The 17,653-nt window shown below is 46.5% G+C and overlaps 1 protein-coding gene across 2 annotated transcripts in view; it reads left to right on the top strand.

Annotated features, from left to right (window-relative positions):
• The window catches only part of c19h12orf43 (chromosome 19 C12orf43 homolog), a 33,238-nt gene that overhangs the window by 3,726 nt on the left and 11,859 nt on the right, over positions 1–17,653 (top strand). For both annotated transcript variants that reach the window (XM_085961825.1, XM_085961824.1), the window contains exons 2-4: positions 9,364–9,418; positions 11,293–11,391; positions 17,514–17,578. In XM_085961825.1, the coding sequence (XP_085817951.1) occupies positions 9,364–9,418; positions 11,293–11,391; positions 17,514–17,578 (219 nt within the window). The remainder of the gene's footprint in view (positions 1–9,363; positions 9,419–11,292; positions 11,392–17,513; positions 17,579–17,653) is intronic.

The raw sequence follows: 17,653 nt of genomic DNA on the forward strand, positions 1-17,653 counted from the left end.
AGGGACCGCTCCCTCCGAAACACCCTAGTCCACTCTTCTATCACCCCCAGCACCCCTTCCCCTTCGCCTGGCACCTTCCCGTGCAAGCGGAGGAGATGTAACACCTGCCCTTATACCTCCCCCCTTCCCACTGTCCAGGGCCCCAAACACCCCTTCCAGGTGAAACAGCGATTTGCTTGTACTTCTCGCAATCTAGTATACTGTATTCGCTGCTCACGATGTGGTCTCCTCTACATTGGGGAGACCAAATGCAGATTGGGTGACCGCTTTGCGGAACACCTCCGTTCAGTCCGTAAGGGTGATCCCGAGCTTCCGGTTGCCTGTCATTTTAATTCACCGCCCCATTCCCATTCGGACCTCACTGTCCTTGGCCTCTTGCATTGTTCCACGGAAGCTCAACGTAAATTCCAGGAACAGTACCTCATCTTCCGATTAGGCACTTTACAGCCTTCCGGACTCAATATTGAGTTCAACAATTTCAGATCATAACCTCGGCCCCTATTACATTTTTACTTATTTTTTATCCACAGCTTTGTTTTGGTTCCCCCCCGCCCTCTCCCTTTCTCTTTTTCTCTCTCCCACATGGCAGCTGTCTCCCATTCTGCCAGTGCATTTCACACCTAATCTAGAGCCGTCTTTTGTCTCCACTAGTCCTATCACCATCTCGTCTCGTTTTGAATACCTCTTAATGGGGGAGAAATTGGGTGAGTAGCGCCACCTGTTAGCACCTAAAGAGGCAGTCAGTGGCTGTAGCGCCACTGGCTGCGTCTCCGCCGATATTCAGTAGGGGCGCTAATGGTGGCGTTAGGCATTTGCGCTGCGCCGCCACCGATGACGTCATCGGTGTGCGCAGCGCCCCATTCGTGCCCCGTTCGAGATATTTGGTAGCGAACGCCGCAGATGCGCCGCTCGCTACCCGCGCCCGGTTCACGTGGCCTTACTGTGCCGGCAGCGGCGCAAGTTAAGGTGGAGGTGCGGGGTGGCCGCTTTTTCGGCGGCCGCCTGCCAGCACCTCCGACCCCGGCCTCCTAACCGGGCATTGCCGGCTGTTTCCCGAGAGCCCGGCACTTCTCCTTGGTGCCGGGCTCATTTGCCGGCACTCGCGATCGGGGATTGCGCTGTTGCAGGCACCTCCCCCTTAACAGTGGGAGGAAGGCCTGCAGTACCGCAGCGTGCCGTGCCTGCGGCACGTTGCGCTGCGATAATCAGTTTCAGTGCCCTAAGAGGGACGTGGAGTGCCTCGAGCCTCGCCCCATCTCCCTCGAGGGGCAATGAAACTGAATTTCTGGCGATCGGTATCACTCCGATCGCTGCGCTAAATCCTGCGCTCAGGCGACTTTTGCGCCACTTTGGCGCCCCAACCCAATTTCTAGGCCAATGTCTCTTCTCTTTTTTGTCCTCTCCCAGCCCGGCCTCTTAATCTATTTCATTCCCTGTGCCTCTTTAGTCTTGATAAAGGGTTTTGACCCGAAACGTTGACTCTAATTTCTCTCCACGGATGTTGCCTGGCCTGCTGAGTTTTTCCAGCATTTTCTGTTGTTATTTCTCAACCCGGGGTTCACGAGAAGATTTCGGGGGGTGGGGGGGTCCACCAGTTGGTTTGTCCCATCAATACACAGCTGAGATCGATAGAGTATTGCACTCTAAGGGAATCAAGGGATATAGGGATCAAGCGGGAAAGTTTTGAGGTAGAAGATCAGTTGTGATCTTATTGAAGGGCGGAGCAAGTTTGAGGGGCCATGTGGCCTACTCCTGCTCCTGCTCCTATTTCTATGTTATTACCTCCGACAGTGCAGCACTCCCTCAGTACTGTACTGGAGTGTCAGCCTAGCATTCTGTACTCAAGTCTCTGGATTGGGACTTGAACCCACAACCTTCTGACTCAGAGGCGAGAATGTTGCCAACTGAGCCACAGCTGACACTTGTATCCACTCCTCATGCCAGGCCACTTTTTGCGCAGCAACCTCAGCTGGCTCAGCCCCAGTGTCTGGAACACTTTTCCCAACCCCTCTACCTTGGTATTTCTCCCCTACTTCAAAGCCTCCTCAAAGGTGCCTCTTTGACCCGGCCTTCATTCACCATCCGAAGCCTCCTCCTGTCATTTCCTTGTGTCTAATGATATTAACCTCTGTGAAGTGCATTGGGCCATTTTATTACATTATAACTAGCATGTGAGTGTAAAGTATTATTTGTGCAACCTTAATGAACCACACAAAAGCTGTATGAAAATTGCCTGTTTTTTCCTTGTTTTATTCTAGATTTCCCACAAACTTCCTGTTTTTGTCTCCTTTGCTACTTTCCACGTGCTTTAAAGGGGAAAAACGTTTATCAGAGTATCCGTCTGCCAAAAAGATTCAATTCACATTACAATGCATCACTGTGTGGTGACATCATTGCACTGAAAATGATGCATGACTGTTTTCACTCCCTGGTTGTAAAGACACTAACTTACTTCTGTTGTTTTCCTCCCTTTATTTTTTATATTTTGGGTCTCCTTATATTTCTTAACAATCGTAATGCTGTTAAGGGTCCTGTTGAAAAGTGCTGTGGAGATTTGTTAGCACCGCTACGATTCGAGGAATTCAGTTACAACACATGTGACTGGGTGTTTGTTGATTATTACAACTTGCCCTCATTTTCAATAAACTGTAAACTTATCCAAGTGTTTAGTTTACTGACATATAACAGAGGATTTGTTGCAGCTGAAAGCATTTCCAAAACCGCTCATGAATCCCCAGCAAACTTGTCCTTGCCTCGTCCTTCATGCCTTTTGCACTTGGCTGGGTTTTTGCCCTCATTACACTTTCCTCAGGTTGGAAGATCTGATATTTATCACAGCATTGCAGACCATTTCTCAAAGTCAGAAAACCTTTTTTACTGCACTTGTTTGGTCATGGCATTGTTGTCATACATTACACTGATGGTGATAATTCTGTGATAGTGAGTAAGCCTTATTTGGTTTCTTTGGTTTCAGACAACCCTGGAGAACCTCTTAATCAGAAAACTTTTGATTTACTTACCAGCCTTTCAGTTTCAACCATTTTGTTTAGAATGACACCATTTTAATTCCTGTTCTGAATCCCAAAAGTATTTTGCTCTCTTTTCTACTTTTTACAAAGTTTAATGCGCTTTCTCCTAACACTGTGACTTCTAGATTTGTAAAAATCTATGGTGACAGTGCTTTTACAACGAGAATATTGGTCCCGGCTCTGTTGAAGTGCAACCCATCTGGCTTGTACAGGTACGACTGCAACAGTTTAGAAAGGCTAGCAGAATGGGCAGATAAATGGCAGATGGAATTTAATACAGAGGAGTGTGAGGTGATGCATTTTGGCAGAAGGAACAGGGAGAGGCAATATACACTTAATGGCACAGTTTTAAAGAGTGTGCAGGGACAGAGGGACCTGGGAGTTAATGTGCATAGGTCCCTGATGGTGGCAGGACATATTGAGAAAGTGGTTAGCAAAGCATATAGGATCTAGGGCTTCATAAATAGAGGTATTGAGTACAAAAGTAGAGAAGTTATGCTGAATTCTTTATAAAGCACTGGTTAGGCCACAATTGGAGTATTGCGCCCAGTTCTGGTCACCACACTTTAGGAAGGATGTGAAGGTCCTTGAGAGGGTGCCGAGGAGATTTACCAGAATGGTTCTGGGGATGGGGATCTTGGCTACAAGGACAGGTTGGAGAAGCTGGGTTTGTTTTCATTAGAGCAAAGGAGGTTGAGGGGTGATTTGATGGAGGTGTACAAGATTATGATGGGTTTGGATAGGCTAGATGGGGAAAGACTGTTCCCACTAGTTGATGGTACAAGGACTAGGGGACACAGATTTAAGGTTTTGGGCAAGAGATACAGGGGAGGATGTGAGGAAAAACTTTTTTACGCAGCGAGTGGTGAGGACCTGGAACTCGCTGCTGACAGAAGTGGTGGAAGCGGAGACAGTGGGGTCGATTTTCCTGGCGCCGTCAGGCGGGGTTTCAGGCGTGTGGGGGGGGGGGGGGGGGAAATCGCAAAAATAGGGGGTCGCAACCCCCCCCCACCTGATTCCCCGCCCCGTCCGACTTTCACCCCGGCGTTTCAATCCGACCCGAATCAGTCCCGCCCACAGCTGGCGGGACTGGTCTTTGGGCAGCCTAATCACCAATAATTGGCATCTTTAATGCCATTTTAAGGGGCCCTTGCTATTTTCAGCCTTTTCCCATGCTAAACACGCCTGGTGGGAACCCCGCTGATGAAACCTGGTGTGAACAATGTCGGCTTGCTTACTTTCAGCTGCAGGTCAATCAGGAAAGAAGAGATTTAATCAGACAGCATTTGTAGGTTGCAGGACCTTGTTGTTTCAGGCTTGGGGCAACTTGTTCAAGGCTTAGGCACAGCTGTGGAAGGTTGGAACCTCACACACTTCTCCAGTGTGAGCTCCTGGGAAGCCCCTCTCGTCACCCTCACTCAGCGCTTCCTCAACTGAGGCACCTACCAGAAGCATGGGAGGCCTTTTTTTCCTTCCCCTCTTGGCATTAGAGGACCTCCAGCCCCAATCGCGAAATGACACGCGTCACAACTGCAGAAGTTGCCATCTGAAATTTTATTTACAATCACCAACTGATGGCATTTAAAAAAATAAACACAACATTTCACCCAAGTGACTACCCTTGTGATTAGTGGTGCTTTATTTTTCTCTTACGGGTGTTCCTACGTAGTGGTTCCCCTGTGGCTTCAGCAGATGTGGAGGCCCCTTGCTCACTTTCCTGCTGCTCCTGTCTCGACACCTTTTGGCAGGCGTCCTCTGGCGTGGTGAGCCTGTGAGGGCTCACCAGCAGTCTGCTGCTCCTGCGGCTGTGCAGGGGTTGAGACTCTATCTCCGTTGGGTGTGGACTCCGGCAGGGCTCTGACCGAGGGCTCTGCAGTGGCATGGAAGTGTGAGCGCTTGGAGAGGAGCCGCCACTTCCTTGAGGTCTGCCACCAACCTCCCTCTCATGGGTCAGGTCCCCCTCAGTGCCTGCAAGTGGCTTGAGTGCAGCTTGCTACACATCAGGGGGGCCATGGGGACCCGTTTCTACAATGGCAGCCCTACTCAGAGGGCCTGCCATGAAGGTCTGGTTTCTCTGTTCAATAGCTGACCATCGCTCCTCCAGAGATGTCAGTCTATTCTGAACACTCACCATGTTTTCAGCACTCTGGCGACTTAGCTCTTCCATGGCCGTAGCCATCCTCTCCTCTACTGTAGCCATCCTTTCTGCGGAGGTTGCCATCCTTTCCATGGTGATGCGTTCATGCACCAATGACTCCACAAAGGCTCTGCTCATGTTCGCTATGGACTCCTCCATTCGCTCCACACTCGCAGCGACCCTGGAGCCAAAACCTGCCAGAGACTCCTGCATCTGTGCATGGAGATCCATCACCTCTTCTCTTGCGGATGGACCCAGAGGCAGAGGGTCGACATGCAGCAGAGCTGAGCTGGCAGAGTCCTGCGCCATCCGACGAGGACTCTCCACTGCTGTCCCTGTCTCCATCATCTCACTTGTGAGCTGTGATACACCAGGTGACAACACTACTCTATCTCGCGAAGGTCCCACCGAGGTGTGAGTGTCTGCGCTGGTGCTGGGTGCGCTGAATTCTGTTGACGCTGCGCCCTCAGAGGTTGCAGATTCCTCTGAGGAGTCTGGCTGCTCAGCCTCTTCCTCCTCCGCAGTGGGGACGGGGGCTTCGGATGATCCTGTGGGGGAGTAAAGGAAAGAGTTAGAGATGTGATGCCAAGGTTACATGCACATTTGGACTTATGAACATCTGCAAAATCCAATGATGTAGCTTCAGAATCATAACAGCGACTCATGCTATGTCAATGAGAGAGATGGAAAACTATTCTGTCACCAGCTTGCGGGGATGCACCTGTCTCTCCTTCCGCAGCCACATCAGCCCCGACAATTTCCAGGACTCCTTCCTCCCAGGGGGTCAGGTGGGCTATTGAGGGTGGGCCTCCTCCAGTCCTGGCTCGCTCTCTGTTTTTTGTGAGCTCTCTTTTCCTGCAATGAGTGAAACAAGTGGAGTTTGAATGAGAATGAAGGAGTGAGTATAGAGATTGCATAGCATAGATACTTAGGGAGACAAAGATGGTGTGAGGCTGCAAGACCAAGGGCCCTCCCTGTGTGTTGTCAGTTGTGTTCAAAGCATCAGAGTGAGAGGGAGTGTGAGGGCTGCATGGTGGAATAGTTATGTGAACGTCAGCATAGAGAGAGACGAATGGGTAAGGGTGCATGGATGTGACTGTGAAGTGGGATGTGGAGGAAGAGAGTGCTAAAGCTGAGTGCTGGTGGGGAAAGGCAATGGGGATCAGTTTGAGGGTGGTGGAAACTTCATACTTACTTTTCCTGTACGGTGAAGGTCATGGAATCGCTTCTGACACTGTATCCAGGTTCTTCTGGTGACTCCCAACGAGTTGACATCTGCTGCCACCTGCATCCATGCAGCCTTGGTCTCAGTGGGAGGCCTCCTCCTCCCTGACCTAGGGAAGAGGACCTCCCTATGGGCCCTCACACTATCCAATAATGCCTGCAGTGAAGCCTCGTCAAATTTGCTGCCAGCTCGGGGTCTGGCACTGGCCACAGCTGCTGCAGGCTCCTCTGCCATCCTGTGTGGTTCGTATGGAAGCCTGCAGAGGTTGCAATGCTTGCTATAGACTTTAAAAGCACCATGAATGATGACATTATACTGTGGGGCTTTCTGACTGGAAATAGTCAATTAGCAAGGGTGCCCACACGCTGGAAATGAATTGGCCAATTGAGGGAAAATTGCATCAATCTGCCAGACCCATTTACATTCGTGTGGGAACCCCGACATTCGGGGAACCCGACAATTCCCCGCACGTGCGGGAAAATCGACCCCAGTGTTTTCAAGGGGAGACTGGATAGGCACATGAGGGAAACAAACTTGCAGGGCTATGGGAATAGAGCGGGGGAATAGGACTGTCTGGATTGCTCCACAGAGAGTCGGCAGGGACTCGATGGACCGAGTGGCCTCCTTTTGTGCCGTATGACTCTACGACATGGAATATACAGCACAGAATCGGGCCATTCGGCTCAACCAGTCCATGCCGGCGTTTATGCTCCACTCAAGCTTCCTCATCTAACCCTATCAGCATAACCCTCTATTCCCTTCTCCCTCATGTGCTTATCTAGGTTCCCCTTAAATACATCTATACTATTTGCTTCAACTACTCTCTGTGATAGCAAGTTCTGTGGGTAAAGAAGTTTCTACTGAATTCCTTATTTAATTTCTTGGGGATTATCTTATATTGATGGCCTCTAGTTTTGCTCTTCCCCACAAGTGGAAACATTCTCTCTGTATCCACTCTATCAAAACATTTCATAATTTTAAAGACCTCTATTTGGTCACCCCTCAGACTTCTCTTTTCAAGAGAAAAGAGACCCAGCATATTCATCCTTTCCTGATAGGTGTACCCTCGCATTTCTGGTACCATCCGTGTAAATCTTTTTTGCATCTTTTAGGATTGCATGATAAATTCATGGATGAGCTAGAACTTTCTGCAGCTTATTGTTGGCAAGACCCAAGCTTCTGCCAGAAACAGATGCACATTTCAAAAACAGATTTCAAGTAGATGAGGCATTCAGTATTTACATTTGATATATTTCAGTGATTTATTATTGTGAAGAGGTGGTAAGGGTATAAAAAGCTTACGAGCCCTATAGCATTCTTTCAAAAGTCTATTCCTGCCTTCAGAGATGCACAGTGCCACCTTGTGAGGGGGTTTCACTGCATTGCCAGCGCGGAGTGTGGTCATTTGGTCATAAGAACATAGGAACATAGGAGCAGGAGTAGGCCATTCGGCCCTTCGAGCCTGCTCCACCATTCAATGGGATCATGGCTGATCTTCTGCCTCAACTCCATTCACCGGCCCTATCGCCATAACTCTTGATGCCACTTGCTAGTTAAAAATCTATCAACTTCTGTTTTGAATATACCCAATGACTGAGCCTCCACAGCCCTCTGGGACAGAGAATTCCAAAGATTTACCACCCTCTGTGTGAAGAAATTTCTTCTCATCTCAGTCCTGAATAGCCTACCCTTTATCCTGAGGCTGTGGCCCCTGGTTCTAGACTCCCCAGCCAATGGAAACATTCTCCCAGCATCCACCCTATAAAGCCCTGTAATAATTTGTATGCTTCAATGAGATCCCCTCTCATTCCTCTGAATTAAAGAGAATACAGGCCTAGTTTACTCAATTTCTTCTCATACGACAGTCCCGCCATCCCAAGAATCAATCTCATGAACCTTCCTCGCACTCCCTTTATGGCAAGTATATCCTTCCTTAGGTAAGGAGACCAAAATTGTACACACTACTCCAGGTGTGGTCTCACCAAGGCCCTATATAATTGGAGTAAGACTTCTTTACTCCTGTACTCAAATCCTCTTGTAATGAAGGCCAGCATACCATTTTCCTTCCTAATGGCTTGCTGCACCTGCATATTCACTTTCAGTGACTCGTGTACAAGGACACCCAGGTCCCTTTGAGCATCTGCATTCCCTAATCTTTCACCATTTAGGAAATACTCTGCCTTTCTGTTTTTTACTAAAGTGGATAACTTCACATTTATCCACATTATATTCCATCTGCCATGTTCTCGCCCACTCACTGAGCCTGTCGAGATCCCCTTGGAGCCTCTTCACATCCTCTTCACAACTGACGCTGCCACCTAGCTTTGTATCATCAGCAAATTTGGAAATGTTACATTTAGTCCCCTCATCCAGATCATTGATATAGATTGTGAATAGCTGGGGCCCAAGCACTGATCCTTGCGGTACCCCACTAGTCACAGCCTGCCATCCTGAAAAAGAACCGTTTATCCCTACTCTTTGTTTTCTGGACAAAATCAGCTTGAGTGTCCAGTGGACTTGGATAGAATTTTATAAAATGACAGATCTTGTTACGTCCGTGAATAATTGAGACACGGACAGCAGGAGTGAACAAAATAAGTCTTTACTGGTGGAAGTCAATAGTGAAAGTAAAAACACAGAGGCTCACTAGCGCCTTTTATACAGGGGTGGTCACTGCCGGTACTGCAGTCTGAGACCTTTATGGTCGTGGATGGGCTGGGGTACACACACACACAAACACACAACACCAACACACACACACTTGAGTGACTGCACGTGCACTCAAATTGTGCATATGCATTTGTTCTGGTGGTGCTACCAGTTCTCTGAAACTTCCCCACAATATTAATGGGGAGTAGCCACTGGAACTGGTTTTACAATATAAACTGAGCACTGAGCAGATTGTAGAAAATGGAGCAGCTTCCTATTCATAACCCTGATGGCCGTGTCCTTTTTATCTTTTCCCTCACCAGCTGGGACCAGTGAAGATGAGAAGCCCATTTCAGCATCAACGAGACCAAGCCTGAGGTATATATACACAAGTTTTTATATGTCTACAACTGAGCAATGTTGCTTTCCTTTTCAAGTTTCAGCGGGTGCAGGATTTTAGACTTTGTGGATTTTATAAGTGCTGCAGGGATTATGTTCATATTTGTTTATGGTTTAATTATCACTAAAAAGAATATATTAAACTTTAAAAAGAGAACGGATTGTAATGCTCATTCTTCGCCACTTTATAATACATAACACTTATCAACAGAACTGGTTCTGAAATTTCCAATAAAATTCACACCATACAGAAAAGAGTCACGATTGTGACTTTCAAAGAACTGCACGGATTCAAAATTGTAGCCACTTTTTTTTTAATGATTTGTTCTTGGCATTTGGGTGACGTTGGCAAGGTCATATTTATTGTCCATCCCTAAACTATGGATATAATATATATATATATATATATATATATATTGCCTCCTTTATCATTGCTGGGTCAATATTCTCGAATTACCTCGCGAATAAAATTGTGGGCGCGCCATCACCACAAGGACTGCAGAGGTTTAAGGACAAAATCCGCCACCACCTTCTCGGGGCAACTAGGGATGGACAATAAATACAGTCTTACCAACGTCACCCAAATGCCAAGAACAAGTCACTAAAATAATATAACGTAGCTACAATCTTGAACCCATGCAGTTGCTTGAAAGTCACAATCCTGACTTTCTTTTCTGGCTGTTAAACCTATCCTGGTGGATTGAGATGGTCCTGGTGAATACTACATTGTTGGCCTGTATGGGCCATGAAAGAGTTCAGCTGACCTCTGGACAGGGAAAAAGGCAGCTTGTAGTGTTGGCTAGCGCCATTTACATCTGCTGGCAGCACTTCTGCCTCCTGTTCCCTCGCCACCAATTCCAGCCCTCTCCTGGCCACTGTCTCAGGTTGAAATCGACTGTTCGCCACCATGGTGTCCCAATTAACCCCGAGCTGAGCTTCTGACTCCATATCCTCCACATCACAAAGACTGCCTACTAACACCTCTGTAATGTCGCCTCTCACCACCCTGGCGTCAGCCCATCTGCTACCGAAACTCTAATCCATGCCGTTGCCACCTCCAATTGCTTTCCCGGCCGGCCTCCCATCCTCCATAAACTGTAGCTCATCCAAAACTCTGCTGCCATATCCTAACCTGCAGCAAGTCCTGCTCACCCATTACCCTTGTGTTCATTGACCTACATTGGCTCTCTGTCCCCCAACAACTCCAGTTTAAAACTCTCATCCTCTTGTTCACATCCCTTTGTGGCCATGTCCCTCCCTCTCTCTCACCTCCATCAGCCTTACGACCCTCCGAAAACTCTGCCCTTTCAACCCCACCATTGGTGCCCATGCCTTCAGCCGTGTAGGCCCTATGTTCTGGAATTCTATCCCTAAACTTCTCTGCCTCTCCACCTTGCCTTCTTTAAGAATCTCCTTAAAGCCTACCACTTTGACCAAACTTTTAGTCACCTCCTAATATCTCCTTCTTTGGCTTGGTATCAATGTTTGTTTGATTACACTGCCTGATAGGTTAAAGATGCTGTGTAAATGAAAGTTGTTTTCAGTTTCTAAAATAATGTAAAATACTTATTTATATAGCGCTATTAAATTGGTTTTCTATATATCTCCATAGATGAGTGTTATAAAATGGAATTAGACAAATGTACAGACTATTAATTCATACTATTTGAATTAAATTTCAATAATTGTTTTGTTTTTGATGCAGTAATGTAAGCAGAAAGCATTAGTGTGAATTCACAATTGCTACAGTGTTCCTCAGTGAAATACTTGGATTCATACTTGTTGTGGATCTTCTACAGGTCTTTCGCCCCCCCTTATGGTAAATTTTGAGCTTGTTTTGTCCTCGCCTGCAGGCAGAAAGTAGATGATCACCAGCAAGATGGAAATGAGCTGCAGACAACACCTGAATTCCGAAGTCATGTTGCTAAAAGGCTGGGTACCTTGCTAGACCGGTAGGAAGATGAATACTCTTACGATGCGCTCTTGGCTGTGCATGTAACCGGTATACATCTGACGCTACATTCCCAGTGCTGCCTGCTGTTTGTACTTCGAGCGCTGCTTGCTGGGGTTACCATTTTCTTTGCATACAAATACCTTAGAGGAACAGCGTCAAGTACTAGCTACTAAGGCTAACTTAAGAATCAACAGTACCAGCAGTGGAGAGTCCTCGTCGGAGGGCGCAGGACACTCCCAGCAAAAAAAAAAAAAAATCAACAGTACTTGTTTGGAAAATTAGTTGAAAGCTAATCAAGATCGGGAACCTACTTTTTAATGTTTTGGGTTTGTAACTCTAGGAAACATCAGTGCAGTGTGAGGTGTACCAGTAAAAAAGGAGCTCGGTTATATCTTGTCTTGCAACACCTGATTTCTGTTACTGGTAGGATGTCATAGAATTTGCAAAGCTCACTTGAGCATCTGGTGGCAAAAATTAGGTACTTCAGTAGCAATATAAAACTGAGCTGATCTAATCATTTTGACCTTGATGCACACTTACTAACCTTTAACCTTCTGATAACATCTGTCTCTATTTGAATACACAGTGGAGTTCTTGATTTATGCTCTGTCCTACATTGGCTCCCAGTCCACCAATGCCTCGATTATGTTCCCTGTCATTTCTTTTGGGGTGCGCGGCCCATTCAAAATTCCGCGCATGCGCGTTTTTTTCCAATTTAAAAGCCGGCTGACCGGCTGCGCGGGACCCCCAGAGCGTGACCTCACAGCTTAAAGGGAACGGGGCTTACAACCCTCCGAGAACTTTGCGTTCTGGCCTCTTGCACATCCCCCACTTCCTTCGCCCCACCATTGGCAGCCATGCCTTCAGCCATCTAGGCCCTAAGCTGCGGAATTCCCTCCCTAAACCTCTCTGTCTCTCCTCCTCCCTTCCCTTAAGACGCTTCTTAAAACCTACCTCTTTGACCAAGCTTTCAGTCACCTGTCCGAATGTCTCCTTTTTTTGGCTCGGTGTTAATTTTTGTCTGATTACGCTCCTGTGAAGCGCCTTGGGACGTTTTACTACATTAAAGGCGCTATGTAAAAGCAGGTTGTTGTTGTCCAGCTGAACGAGACCAGCAACAAAAAAGGAGAGTAAATCAGGTTAGTTTTGTACGTACAGCAGAACTTCGCTTACCTGCACTCTCGGTTATGCAAAATAATATTTGTGGGAATCGGGGCTTAGTTTTGCGAAGTAAAGCTAAGATGCTTTTGAGTGTATTTATCAGTAGTAGTTGCCGTAGTACTTGGTATAGTATATTCTAGTATTTGGCTTTGAATCAGGACACCAGCGGGAATCAGGGTTTCAGGTCCAAGAGACGAGTAGGATTTGGTCTGCCAACATTTCCTTTCAAAGACAGCTCATTTTTAAAATTGAAAGATGTAGGTCATGTCTGCACATGCTGGGAATTTGATTAATTTATATAGACCAATCAGCAGCAAAAAAAACTCAGTGTGAGACTAGGGGCTGTATTTTAACAGCCACAGGTGGGTTGGGGTCGGGACAGATGTTAAAATTTTAAAAATCTGAACCCCGACCCCAACCCTCCCACTTCCGGGTTTAAAGGAGGCGGGACAAGGGGCGGGCAGCCAACTGGGTCAGAGGAGGCAGGTTGGCAATTTAAATATTTTAATGCAGCTAGTAGCCTCTGATTTAACCAGGCCTTGAGAAACCTGGCAGCTCAAGGGAGGCGAGGACAGCGTCAGGGAAGAAGGTAAGTGCCTTTACAGCACTACTTGTGGGCCAAAAGGAGCAGGAGTGCTTCTTCCCTGCCCCCCCCCCCCCCCCAAGCTCACCCCCCCCATCAGACCCCCATCTCATACAAAGACCCCCAGGAGCCCCCACCCCCCCCCACCAGGTTGGGGATCGGACATACCTGCTCAAGAGTCCTCCCCGCCCGACTGGAAGCGAAAATAGAAAAGCAGAATATTTTTTAAATGGTGAGAGATTGGGAAATGTTGGTATTCAGAGGGACCTGGGTGTCCTGTACACTAATCACTGAAAGTTAACCTGCAGGTACAGCAAGCAATTAGGAAAGCAAATGGTATGTTATCCTTTATTACAAAAGAATTGGAGTATAAGAGTAAAGAAGTCTTACTGCAATTATACAGGGCCTTGGTGAGACCACACCTGGAGTACACTGTACAGTTTTGGTATCCTTACCTAAGGAAGGATATACTTTCCTTAGAGGGAGTGCAACGAAGGTTCACCAGACTGATTCCTGGGATGGGGGGATTGTACTGTGAGGAGAGATTGAGTAGACTAGGCCTATATTCCCTAGAGTTTAGAAGAATGAGAGGTGATCTCATTGAAACATATAAAATTCATAAGGGGCTTGACAGGGTAGATGCTGGGAGAATGTTTCCCCTGGCTGGGGTGTCTAGACTAGGGATCACTGTCTCAGAATAAGGGGTCGATCATTTAGGACTGAGATGAAGAGAAATTTCTTCACTCAAAGGGTTGCGAATCTTTGTAATTCTCTACCCCAGAGGGCTGTGGATGCTCAGTCATTGAGTATATTCAAGTCAGAGATTCCTGAATATAAGGTGTTCAGGAAAGATGGGGAAGGAAAGAAAGGAAGTGGGGTGGCAGTATTGATTAAGGAGAATATTACAGTGCTGGATAGAGAGGATATCCTGGGGGGTCAAGGACAGAATCTATTTGGTTAGAGTTAAGAAATAATGGAGGGGCCATTACACTACTAGGTGTATTCTATAGGCCACCAACTAGTGGGAAGGATATAGAGAAGCAAATTTGCAGGGAAATTAGAGAGGTGCAAGAACTATAGAGTGGTGATAATGGGGGACTTCAGTTATCCTAATATAGACTAGGATAGTAATAGTGTAAAGAGCAGAGAGGGGGAAGAATTTCTGATGTGTGTTCAGGGGAACTTTCTTGATCAGTACGTTTCCGGCCCAACAAGGAAGGAGGCATTGCTGGATCTGGTTCTGGGGAATGAGGTGGTCAAGTGGATCAAGTTTCAGTAGGGGAACATTTCAGGAACAGTGATCATAGTATTATAAGGTTTAGATTAGCTATGGAAAAGGACAAGGAGCAATCTAGAGTCAAAATACTTAATTGGAGGAGGGCCAATTTCAGTGGGTTGAGAAAGGACCTGACCCGGCTAAATTGCAATCAAAGATTGGCAGGCAAAACTGTAATTGAACAATGGGCTGCCTTTAAAGAGGAGATGGTTCAGGTACGGTCGAGGTACATTCCCACGAGGGGGAAAGGTAGGGCAACCAAAGCCAGAGCTCCCAAGATGACGAGAGAGATAGAGAGTAAGATAAAGCAGAAAAAAGGGGCATATGACAGATGTCAGGTTGAGAATACAAGTGAGAACCAGGCTGAATACAGAAAGTTCAGAGATGAAGTGTAAAAGGAAATAAGAGGGGCCAAGAGAGAGTATGAGAATAGACTGGCAGCTAACATAAAATGGAATCCAAAAGTCTTCTATAGGCATATAAATAGTAAGCGGGTAGGAAGAGGGCGGGTGGGGCTGATTAGGGACCAAAAAGGAGACCTACACATGGAGGCAAAGGGTATGGCTGAGGTACTAAATGAGTCTGTCTATACCAAGGAAGAACATGCTGCCAAAGTCATAGTGAAAGAGGATGTAGTTGAGATATTGGACGGGTTAAAAATTGATAATGAGGAGGTACTAGTAAGGCTGGCTGTATTTAAAGTAGATAAGTCACCAGGACCGGATGGGATGCATCCTAGGATGCTGAGGGAAGTAAAGGAGGATATTGCAGAGGTACTCACCATAATCTTCCAATCCTCCTTGGATACAGGGGTGGTGCCAGAAGTCTGGAGAATTGCAAATGTTACACCCTTGTTCATTAAAAAGGTGTAAGGATAAACCCAGCAACTACAGACCAGTCAGTTTAACCTCAGTGGTGGGGACGCTTTGAGAAACGATAATCCGGGACAAAATTAACAGTCACTTGGACAAGTGTGGATTAATTAAGGGAAGCCAGCACAGGTTTGTTAAAGGCAAATCGTGTTTAACTAACCAGATTGAATTTTTTGATGAGGTAACAGAAAGGGTTGATGAGGGCACTGCGGTTGATGTGTACATGGACTTCCAAAAGGCATTTGATAAAGTGCGACATAATAGGCTTGCCAGCAAAGTTGAAGTTCATGGAATAAAAGGGACAGTGGCAGCATGGATACGAAATTGGCTAAGTGACAGGAAACAGAGTAGTGGTGAACGGTTGTTTTTCGGACTGGTGGAAGGTACACAGTGGTGTTCACCAGGGGTCGGTACTGGGGCCACTGCGTTTCTTGATATATATTAATGACTTGGACTTGGGTGTACAGGGCACAATTTCAAAATTTGCGGATGACACAAAACTTATAAGTATAGTGAACAGTGAAGAGGAGAGTGATAGACTTCAAGAGGACATATACAGGCTGGTGGAATGGGCGGACACGTGACAGATGAAGTTTAACGCAGAAAAGTGCGAAGTGATACATTTTGGTAGGAAGAATGAGGAGAGGCAATATAAACTAAAGGGTACAATCCTGAAGTGGGTGCAGGAACAGAGAAACCTGGGGGGTATATGTGCACAAATCGCTGAATGTGGCAGGGCAGGTTGAGAAAGCGGTTAAAAAAAGCATATGGGATCCTGGGCTTTATAAATAGAGGCATAGGGCTGGATTTTCCTAAGCCCCTGGAGTCGGGTTGGAGGCGCGCGGGCGATTAAAAATCGGAGATCCGGGGGTCCCGACCCCATCCCGCCTCCATGTCAATTTCATAGGAGTCGGGTTGCCGACAAGTGCTGGAACCCGACTCCCAGAGGCGGGAAGGGATTAAAGGCAATTAAACTGCCTGTTAACAGGTAGTTAACAGGTAGTTTTTTGCCTATTCGCGATTTTTATTGCTGGTTTGTGGGCTTCCCGACAGCTCCAAACCACGAAAAGTTTTCGAGGCGGGACGTGGGTCTGAGGTCTTGGAGGGGTCGAGATGCCCAGTGTTCAGGTGAGTGAGGGGTGCATGAGTGCAAAGGTAAGTGTTTTGCAAGTGTTTAAATAAGTTTAACTTACTTTTACTTACCTTTACAGGAGTCCTGCATTCCGGTGTCGGGAGTCGGCTGCAAGAACCACAGAAGCTCCGATTTAAAAAAAAAAAAATCAGCTTCTTGGTTTCTGCAGCAAAATGATTTTAAAGTTATCCTGAGAAAGGACTGAGGCTGAATTAGCAGTTTTTCAGTGCTTAACAGCTTCAAACAGCTGTTAAACACTGATATTTCATCTGCCAAAAGCTTTTGACAGATGAAATGTCAATCTCTGACGTCACCTGTTGCCGGGTGGCCCTTAATTGGCCTGCTGAGCCCACAGGGCGGGCTCAACAAGGTCAATCAGAGGAAAATCCAGTGGGTTGGCCACATCTCCATGGAGGCGGGACAACAAGCCCGAATGTGGGTTTCCCACCTCCAACCCGCCCCCGTAGCAAAATCCAGCCCATAGAGTACAAAAGCAAGGAAGTTATGATGAACCTTTTATAAAATATTGGTTCGGCCACAACTGGAGTATTGTGTCCAATGTCTTTAATTCCATGAGACCGGGATGGGCAGTGCTAGTTGTTCTGTCCTGGGGTGGAATATCCTGCTGCTGTAGAGTGTTCCATTTAATAAATAGACACAGTTTCCCCAACCATGACTGACAGCTCTTGGGTGTAAAACTGTTAGAGGGCAAGTACCATAGCACGTGCACGTTGCAGCTGTAGGTTTCAGAGAAGCCTTTAATATTCCAGCCATATTTCTGTTTGTGATACTGGATTCATCGGAGGCAACTGCAAATAACATGAGTACAAACAGTTCATTTTTGTGGCATGCTTGCAAGGCATTGCTGTCCATGATAAACATTAAATTCACACTTTTGTATAATTATAGTGTGCTCTTTTTCAGATTGAGGACCAGTGAAGCTTTGAATGAAAACAAGACTGCAAATAGATAATTCATAGCCTATCTTAAATTGGACAATGCCTTGAACTAGGCGGAAGCTAGTTGTGTATATTAATATAGAGGTGCAATTCAATTGTATTCAATATTTTTAATAACAGCCTGTTTTACTTTTCAGTATCATAACTGTTGATGATTCTGGGCCGTTTCTACAGCAGCAAGCAGAGGATGGTGCTGATGAAGGTAATTTGATTATCTCCTGTTTACAGCATGTTGCAGATTATTTTTCTACATTAAAGGTGCTGTATTAATGCAAGT

This window comes from Somniosus microcephalus, chromosome 19 (assembly GCF_052327205.1).
Source record: "Somniosus microcephalus isolate GS21.2 chromosome 19, FLI_Smic_1.0, whole genome shotgun sequence".
Taxonomy (NCBI): domain Eukaryota; kingdom Metazoa; phylum Chordata; class Chondrichthyes; order Squaliformes; family Somniosidae; genus Somniosus; species Somniosus microcephalus.